The 8701-nt window shown below is 39.8% G+C and overlaps 1 protein-coding gene across 3 annotated transcripts; it reads right to left on the bottom strand.

The window, feature by feature from the left end:
• Nucleotides 1-268: 268 nt before the first annotated feature.
• On the bottom strand, nucleotides 269-8421 carry Thnsl1 (threonine synthase like 1). 3 transcript variants are annotated; one of them, XM_027405340.2, is made up of 5 exons: nucleotides 8288-8421; nucleotides 6897-6991; nucleotides 5881-5939; nucleotides 4656-4813; nucleotides 269-3224 (listed from the first exon to the last, which is right to left on the bottom strand). In XM_027405340.2, exon 5 carries the CDS (start codon nucleotides 3176-3178, stop codon nucleotides 935-937), a length of 2244 nt encoding a protein of 747 aa, XP_027261141.1. In that variant the 5' UTR covers nucleotides 3179-3224; nucleotides 4656-4813; nucleotides 5881-5939; nucleotides 6897-6991; nucleotides 8288-8421; the 3' UTR covers nucleotides 269-934. The 3 variants fall into 3 exon arrangements, with proteins under 3 accessions (XP_027261141.1, XP_027261142.1, XP_027261143.1); XM_027405341.2 differs by lacking the exon at nucleotides 5881-5939; XM_027405342.2 differs by lacking the exons at nucleotides 5881-5939; nucleotides 6897-6991; nucleotides 8288-8421 and adding an exon at nucleotides 4962-5007.
• Between the last annotated feature and the right edge of the window lie 280 nt (nucleotides 8422-8701).

Genomic DNA, 8701 nt, shown 5'->3' on the forward strand with positions numbered 1-8701 from the left:
ACTAGAAGCAGAATGTCTTCAGCAAAGACACATTCTGCAAGCAATGCCATCTTGTGGTGGTGAACAGCCCATTGTACTCCAGGTCAGTGACTGCCTTTAATCCAGAAAGTGAATATTCAGGAAATACACACAGATATCAGTTAAAATCACTGCCACTACACAGTAATGGACATTAAACATTTGCTGCAATTTGTGTGGATGAAGGTACCCAAACATGTTCATTAAAAGCGAGACAAATAGGAACAGACTTCAAATAATACAGAAAAGCTGCTGTCTATAATTGTACTTTTATTAAAACCTTTTGAACATTACTGACTTTGGAACACCTTCCTCTGAAGTAGGTCATTTTATTTGTGTCTACTACTCCCCAGTTCTGTTAAATGTCGGCATGATTTTCAAATTTCATCGACTTAATTACAAACATTCTAAGAGCAGTGAATGGCCTGCCAACTCTCTAACTGGATAGTGTGGGAAATAAACAAGCAACTATTGTCAAAAAGGAATCTGAAAGGGTTAAAAAAAAGAAGATTCTAAGTGATCTTACTACTTCCTCTATGTGAGTTAACTATCTCAAGCAGCAAACTGTTTCAAAAATAAACAATAAATGGCTATAGATGCAGTACTTAACTGTACTTAAAATATTCTTAAATGCCAAGCTGAACACCAGATATTTTGTTCCTTTCAGAAGTGAGGGGGTGAAGGGGAAACTGCCATACCCACCATGAACAGAAAGCTTGACAGCACAAGGTTCCAGGGACTTTTCTGGCATCTGTCTCTTCTGGAGGACCTGAGGGAGGTACAATGCAGGTGTCCCAGGGATCAGGACACTGAATTTCCAACAGATGCACACATAAACATTTATACAAAACAAAATGCTATTGCAGTCCAAATCGACTCTTGAGATTTATTTTTGCTTCTTACCAAGAAAAATACTCTACTCAGACTTCTTTATGAACCAATTTTGGATCAGTTTTTCCACATGACCCTTCAGGACACTGACATCAGCTGCACAAACCTGGTAATCCATCTTCCCTTGCTGCTTCATTCTCTCTAATAAGGCCTCATGAGGAGGTGGTAATGCATTGTACGAGCCCAGTAAGTAAAGCTGACTTGACGATGTCTGGTTGAGTTCTTTAATCTTCAGTGCCTGCATGACAGCAGGTGCAAACTTGGAGTAGTGAGCGGTCGATGAGATGATCACTGGGCAGGTTTTGTCTTGCATCCTGTCTGCAACCACCTTTGCGACAGCGGTATGCGGATCCAAAATATACCCCGATGTGTTGTAGGTAGTGCTAATGGCTTCAAGACATTCTCCCTCAGAACACCAGTCAGCCACAAAATCTTGCTGCAGCTTCTCTACGAGTATCTTCTCTATTTGGAAGTGAAGCTGACTCTCTAACTGATTAAATAAATTTGACATTAACTGTCCATCTTTGTTAGCCATCAAGTATAAATGTCGCTCCAGGTTTGAAGATTTGAGAATATCTATTGATGGTGAAAAGGTCTGTGCTAATTTCCTATTCCTCAGATCATAATGTCCAGTTTTTATGAAATCAGTCAAAACATGGTTCTGATTAGAGGCACAAATAAATTTCCGAATAGGGATTCCCATCATCTTGGCATATACTGCTGCTAATATGTTCCCAAAGTTTCCTGTGGGAATACAGACATCCACTGGGCTTCCAAAAGAAATAAATCCTTGACCAACAAGATCAAGATAGGCAGAGGCATGATAAACTACCTGGGGAAGAAGTCGAGCCCAATTTATAGAATTAGCTGAACTTAAGATTGTTCCATATTCCACAGCCAGAAAACCAGTAAAATCAGAATCGTTAAATATTTTTTTTATAGTTGTCTGACAAAAATCGAAATCCGACTTGACACCTATTGCCCATCCGTTTTCTCTCTGACTGCTAACTATCTGTGCTTTTTGAAAATCACTAACTCCATTTTCTGGGAAAAATGTGACCACAGCTATCCTTTGCTTGTCATTTTTATTAAGGTGGCTAAACCCATTTAAGACTGCGCTCCCTGTGTCTCCTGAAGTAGCTACAAGTATCACATAATTGCAACCTGGTGGGATACAGTAGGCAAAAATATGAGGCATAAGCTGCAAAGACAAATCTTTAAAAGAGCCTGTTGGCCCGTAGAACAACTCCAGGATGAACTGATTGCCTGAAAGGTGCCTGACGGGGGCAATTTTGGAGCAGGCAAAGTTGTCCCCATAAGCAGTTTCAATCATTTCTCCCAATTTGGTGGCAGGTATGTCCGCAGGGTGAATACACCTTTCCAAAAGTATCTGTGCTCTTTCTACGTAGTTTGCTCCTATTAGGCTTTTCCATTCCCCACAGCTTAATTTTGGAAACTCCTTCTCAGGAACAAAGAGTCCACCATCAGAAGCCAATCCCTCTATCACAGCTTCAGTGAAGTATTTTGGTGGAAACCTCTTGTCATGGTCTTTAGGACAAAAGTACCTTGTTGAAATGAATGTCTCTGAATCCACATCTTGGTATCTTTTCACTACATCCAGCACTTTGTCAGCAACCTCCTCGGGGGAAGCCCCGCTCTCACAAAAGACTCGAGCATCGTACCACTTCTTATAGCACAATCTTCTGTGTTTCAGCAAGTCTCTCATAGGAGTTCCAGAGTTCTGACCAACAATCCTATCAATTTTCATTGATTTCAGACGACTAATTATATCTACTAGAGGCACATCCAGGTATACAACAATTCCATTTTTCTTCAGATGCCACATGCTAGCATCATGCATAGGATTGGATCCACTGAGGGAAATCACGCTGCCAGATGCAGACAAGTTTAATATGGCTTTTCCTTCCTCTTCTAAAAATTGCTCATTGCCTACATCCTGCAATTTTTCAGAAGCGCTCATATTCCAGGTTTTCTCAAGGATATCATCATCCACATCGATGACACAACAACCTAGTTTGTGTCCTATTATCCTGCCTACTGTCGTTTTCCCTGCACCAGGAGGCCCCATCAGGATAATATTTTTGTCTCCAACAAGAGAGTGGGTTGAGTGCCATGACTTCCCTAATTCTGAACGTGCAAAGGTTCGTGAAAGCAAGAGTTGTGTGCAAGTCTGCACTTTAACAGGTGCACTAGAAAAACACTTCTGTGTTATCTGTTTCAGATGTTGACATCTGGTAAAGTTCAGCATTTCTTTTCACTTTTCTGCCTAAGCCAACACAGGGTTGGCTTTAGCCCTTTTCAAGACATAAAATTAAAAAAAATGATATAATTATGACATATTAATTACACAAAGCAATGAGCTTCACTGTGCCACTCCCATCATGTTTTTATTAAGCTCGGATTACCCTTTATCCACCCCTTCCCATCCCATTACACCCCCTCCTCTTCCATTCCCTCCCTCCCAGTCCTTCTACTATTATGTCTATGTGGTTATCTGAGCAAAACATACAATATTTGTTAATATCTTTTCAAATTTCAAGACACCAATAAAACTTTTAAAAAGAATGTGTATGACTCCCAGTGTGATAAAAAAAAGCAAATATTAACAGCAGAAATCTTATTCAGAAAATATCATGTCACAGAGTCTTTATAAAAACACATTATTGAGCTGGGTGGTGGTGGTGCATGCCTTTAATCCCAGCATTTGGGGGGCAAAGGCAGGGGATCTCTGTGAGTTCAAAACTAGCCTGGTCTACAAGAGCTAGTTCCAGTTCCAAGACAGGCTACAAAGCAATACAGAGAAACCCTGTGTTGAAAAACAAAAAAAAAAAACCACACTACATTATTAGTATCTCTCTTCTTTGTAGGAACACTGTAACAAATACTAGGTCATGATTTGTTGACTTATAACACATACAGAGAATATATGGAGTTGCAGTAATAATTACTTGCAATTCATAAAAGCTGAGCCACACTCTTAATATTTAACTTATCTTTATGATCATCTTGATAGACTATCATTATTTATTCATTTCTCATCAACAGGAAACTAGAATAAATAAGCACACTTGCTTATAAGATGCATAAACAATTTTCTAAACTGCAAGTCTGAGTGTGCCTTTTCTTCCCTATGTCTTTAACCTGCAAACTGTTAAGGCTCATGTTGACATATTTTCATATTTGATGCCTTTAAAAGGCCATAGCGAAGTGGATAATGTACCAAAATTAATAAAGATTAATGAATGAGGTCTTCACTTTCGTTTGTTCCTGTAAGTATCATCATGGTGGGACTTAATTCTAGACTTCAGAGAAGTAAAGAAACTCATGAAGGTACTCAGTGATGAAAATAAAACCTTTTTAGCATATGGTGATTATCTACAATTGTTCACATGGATCCATCCCCTATCTTTGGAAATGTACTCATCCTTAAAACAAAACGTGCCAGGTTGATACTTTCTTATAATAAAATTCACCTTAATAACTTGCAATATTTCTTAAATTGACTGAGGTAACTTCACAGGCACAAAGTTGGGAACTTTTTACATGCTCTCTGACAGAACTAATATGCAGCTAAACTGTATCAAGTCGCATATTTAATTATAAAAATTTTCCAACAGTATACTGTTATTGATAATACCTAAACTCTGCTTTGCAATAAAATATTTAGACCATTTTTAAAAAGCTGACTCAAAAAAAAAAAAAAGATGACTCTAAATTTTACTTACAAGCACTTTGACCTATCAAGAGAAAGAATGCATTTCCTTATTTGACTTCGTATGGTGCTGTGCTTAACTCCACTGAAGTATAAAAACAAAGTAACAGGAACCATAGATGAAGAGTCTTTTAAGTCTGAGGCAAAGTTGATCTTTGCAAAACATAGGGTCTACAATGAAAAAGAATTTCAAGTTATTCAGAATTTTATACAGCATCATAAAATTTCATGCGTAAATATTTCAAAATGGCACCTGAAATTTGTAAATCACAAAAAAGTTATTTTTCCATGTTGCTAAAATCTATTACTGAATGCTTACGATATTGGGCTTTTTCCAGGTGTTGGTGGCCAAACGCCTTTAATCCTAGCACTCAGGAGGCAGAGACAGGTGGATCTCTGTGAATTACAGACCAGCCTGGTCTACAAGAGCTAGTTCCAGGACAAGCTCCAAAGCGACAGAGAAACCCTGTCTTGAAAAACAAACAAATAAACAAAAAACAAAAACAACAAAACAAACAAACAAACAAACATATTGGGCTTTTCTTTATTGCAACATTTACAGTATAATAGCAAAGCATTTTGCTAACACTAACAAAGGTATTTTTACCATCAAGCAATAAAAGGCAACATAACCAGTACTGGAGAGATGACTCAGAAGTTAAGAGAACTTGTTCTTGCAGAGGACCAGGATTTGATTCCAGCACCCACACAACAGCTCACAACCATCTATAACTCTAGTTTCAGGGGATCTAATACCCTCTTCTCACATCTATGGGCATTAGACAGGCACATGATACACAGATATCTGGGTGAGAAAAAACACTCATACATATACAATAAATTTAAATAAGAAAGACAACATAACTAAATAGTAACAATTGCAAAATGTTTCACAGTGACATCTGATTTTAGTCACTTATTTGGATGTTTAATGAGGGGCAGACCAGTGAACTAAAAGCTATGAAATGAGGACCTAAATTGTTCTTTCAGACTTTCTTACCCATCCAAATTATCATGAGAAGCCTGTAAGCACCCGCCACCTACACATACATCCTAGCTACTGAAATAGCTCTGTGATAAATTCAAAGTGTATATTCTGGTAGCTAGCACAAAAATATTAATATTAATCATTGCCAGTCAATGACAAATATCAAAGAATTCATAGACCAAATTGAATTATCCCGGGATAAGGCTAAGCATATCATTCATAAATTTTCAGAGAAAACAGTGGTGCTTACCCCAAATTACAAACAATTTTGCCATGCAGTCTGATATATCCTCTGGAATAAAGCAACGCCTAGAGAAAATTTTAACTTAAATCACTCAACAATTTATAAAAGTGTACTCTAGTACTGTATGTTAGCACTACCTGTTTTTTAAGGACACTGTGCAAAAGCAACTCACATATCCCGCGCTCGCGCACGTGCGCGCATACACACACACACACACATACACACACACACACACACACACACACACACACACCAGGAGAACTACAGAACACCTAAGTAACTGACTTGTTTTTATTGTTTTCATGGACAATGAACCTTCCATGTTTGATTCATCTTTATATTGGTTGTTTGATATCCATTCCATAAAGAGCAGACAGTGGAAAAACAAACACTATGCACATTAAGGTTATGTTCTCCAGTCTTCACCTACGCTCTCATTTTAAACTTTATCTCAGGTCCTCTTTCCAAACGACATTGGGAGTGAGCACAGAGTTAAAAACAAGACTATTGTGGAGTTCAGTTTATTAGTTCTGCTTCAGTATCATTTCACAGAAAACTTTCTCGATAGACTAGTAGAAGGCAGGCAAGTGCTGTGACAAATGTCAAGTAAAATGATACCGTTTCTAAAGGAAGAATTCTGTTTTAAACTCGTTACTAAATTTTGTTTTGTAATATTTAGCCATAAAAATAACTCGGGAGCCTCTCTGTCCAAGTGTTAGTTAAGCTAATTAAAAGACAAACAAAGATGGACTAATTCCCCACTGTTGAACATTTACCTGTAAACTGAGTCTTAACTACTGCTGCTTCTCATTCAGGTAGTTAGGTTCTATAATGCCCTGAACTGGAAGCAAGGCTTCACTCTTAGGGAAATGCTGGGTTGGGTTCCCATGAGCCCTTACTTTCGATCCTAACGTTACTATGTGCATATCTGCCCAATGACATTACATGCACTGCTTATTAACACTATGAATTAAGCCAGAAGCACTCTAACTCATACCTGAATGAAGCTCATCTTAACATACCTGTTTTCTCTGTAAAACACACCAGGAGTCTCTTCATACTTGGAGCTACTATAGAGCACTTGAGTACTGAGTTTAGGAACCTGTTTTTGTGGCTACTGAAACCAGAAGGATACAAAATATGTGTCACTAAACAAAATATAAAAAGGGTATCTGTTACTGAAACCCCAAACAAGACAACAAACATCTTGCTTGATTTCAGCTGGGAATGTGCACATATCATACCTCAAAATTCTCACTGCCATGAATGAATAAATGACTAAAAATGTGCAGCCAAGTATTGATTTTTGGGATTGTGAATAAACTTGAGCAAATAGGACATTAACATAGAGAATCCATGAATAATGTGGGTTAACTTTATGTCATTTCCCTTTTTTGAAAGCTGCATTCTTTCACATACCGATTCCTTCCAATTAGAACATGTATACGCTTTGGGGTGTCAATGTGGCTCCAACCACTGGCCTAACATACCTGAATACTGGGTTCAATCCTGAGGTCAGGAAGGTATATATGTCTTGCCTAATAACGATCAAGTTGGTTAATACTGTTGTCATTCTATGAATTCATAATTCAAACCTTAGCATGCACAGGAGCAGATTTCCCAGAGAATTTTTTTTCTCTATACATGTTAAACAAAAAGAACAACAACCATTTTTCTCCAAGGCAAAAATGGTTAATCTCTGTTTTGCACCTAAATCTATGGAACTGATGTGAAATAAGGAGAACCATCCCCCAAAAGGCCATTTATCTAACTATGGGCTGCCCAGAAAAATTAAATTCTATCAAATTGAAAAACAGAAAATTAAACGTATTCCCTATTCTTATTGAAAGAAATTTAGCAAGGAGCCTCAAATTAGGATTTGCACCGAGGACCGCCTTCCAAGGAGGAACTGAAAAGCTCACTAAACCACTAGGCCATTTAACCCATCCACCAGGCAATGGGAACTGCAGAAGTGATGCGCTCGATTTCCCCAATGGATACCTTCCCAGTGGATTGAGAGCTATGGATTTTCCCTCCCAAAGCAGTGTGTAACTGGGATCAAGGTTTCTAAATGAGCTTGCAGTTAGTTACAAGTGCATAAGCAAGAAAGGAAGAGCAAACGGCTCAAAACGGAATACAAGCACTTCTCGGAGAGGAAAAAAGAAAATGTCAAAAAGGGATCGGGGGCTGAAACCAGGGCAAAACCGGAGGCCCACTTTTAAAAGCTGATCCTGCTGGCGCAGGCTCGCACTCGCGCCCGCCGGCGCCCCGGAGCCATAGCGGAGCGCAGGGCGGGCCGCGGGGACCGGTGAGACAGGTGGATGACCTCGCGGAGCCTGATCCCGCGCTAAGGAAGGAAGGGTACGAGAGCAACGACCCGCGCCAGCCTTTCTTTCCTCCTCCATTAACTCACCAAGTAAACCACCCAGAGAAGACCGGGGAGAGGAAGGGGAAAGGGAAGCAGCTTCGGCACCTCCAAGGTAGCCTCAGCGGGTACGCCCGCCCCAGAGCTGCTGCATCTGCGCCTGCGCCGACTGCGCCGCGTCGCTATGTCGGTCACGTGACATATATGCCCCGCCCGCCCGCTGGTTCGCGGCTCCTCCCCTTCCCCGGCCCCGCGGTTCGTCCCCGGAGGGGCGTGGCCGGGTTGTGGGACACTATTGTGTGACGCCTGCGCACCAGCCACGCTGTCTATTGTGGTAGAATTTTTCTTCCCAGATGTACCGAAGAAAAACAGCAAAATATTTTTTTGAGTGGGGATGGGGGGGTAAGGGGACACTGTTTTCATGTCCTTTCTCCCAAAGGCGCAGGAACGTTCTTACGTATT

The sequence above is a fragment of the Cricetulus griseus genome, chromosome 3, assembly GCF_003668045.3.
Source record: "Cricetulus griseus strain 17A/GY chromosome 3, alternate assembly CriGri-PICRH-1.0, whole genome shotgun sequence".
Classification (NCBI taxonomy): domain Eukaryota; kingdom Metazoa; phylum Chordata; class Mammalia; order Rodentia; family Cricetidae; genus Cricetulus; species Cricetulus griseus.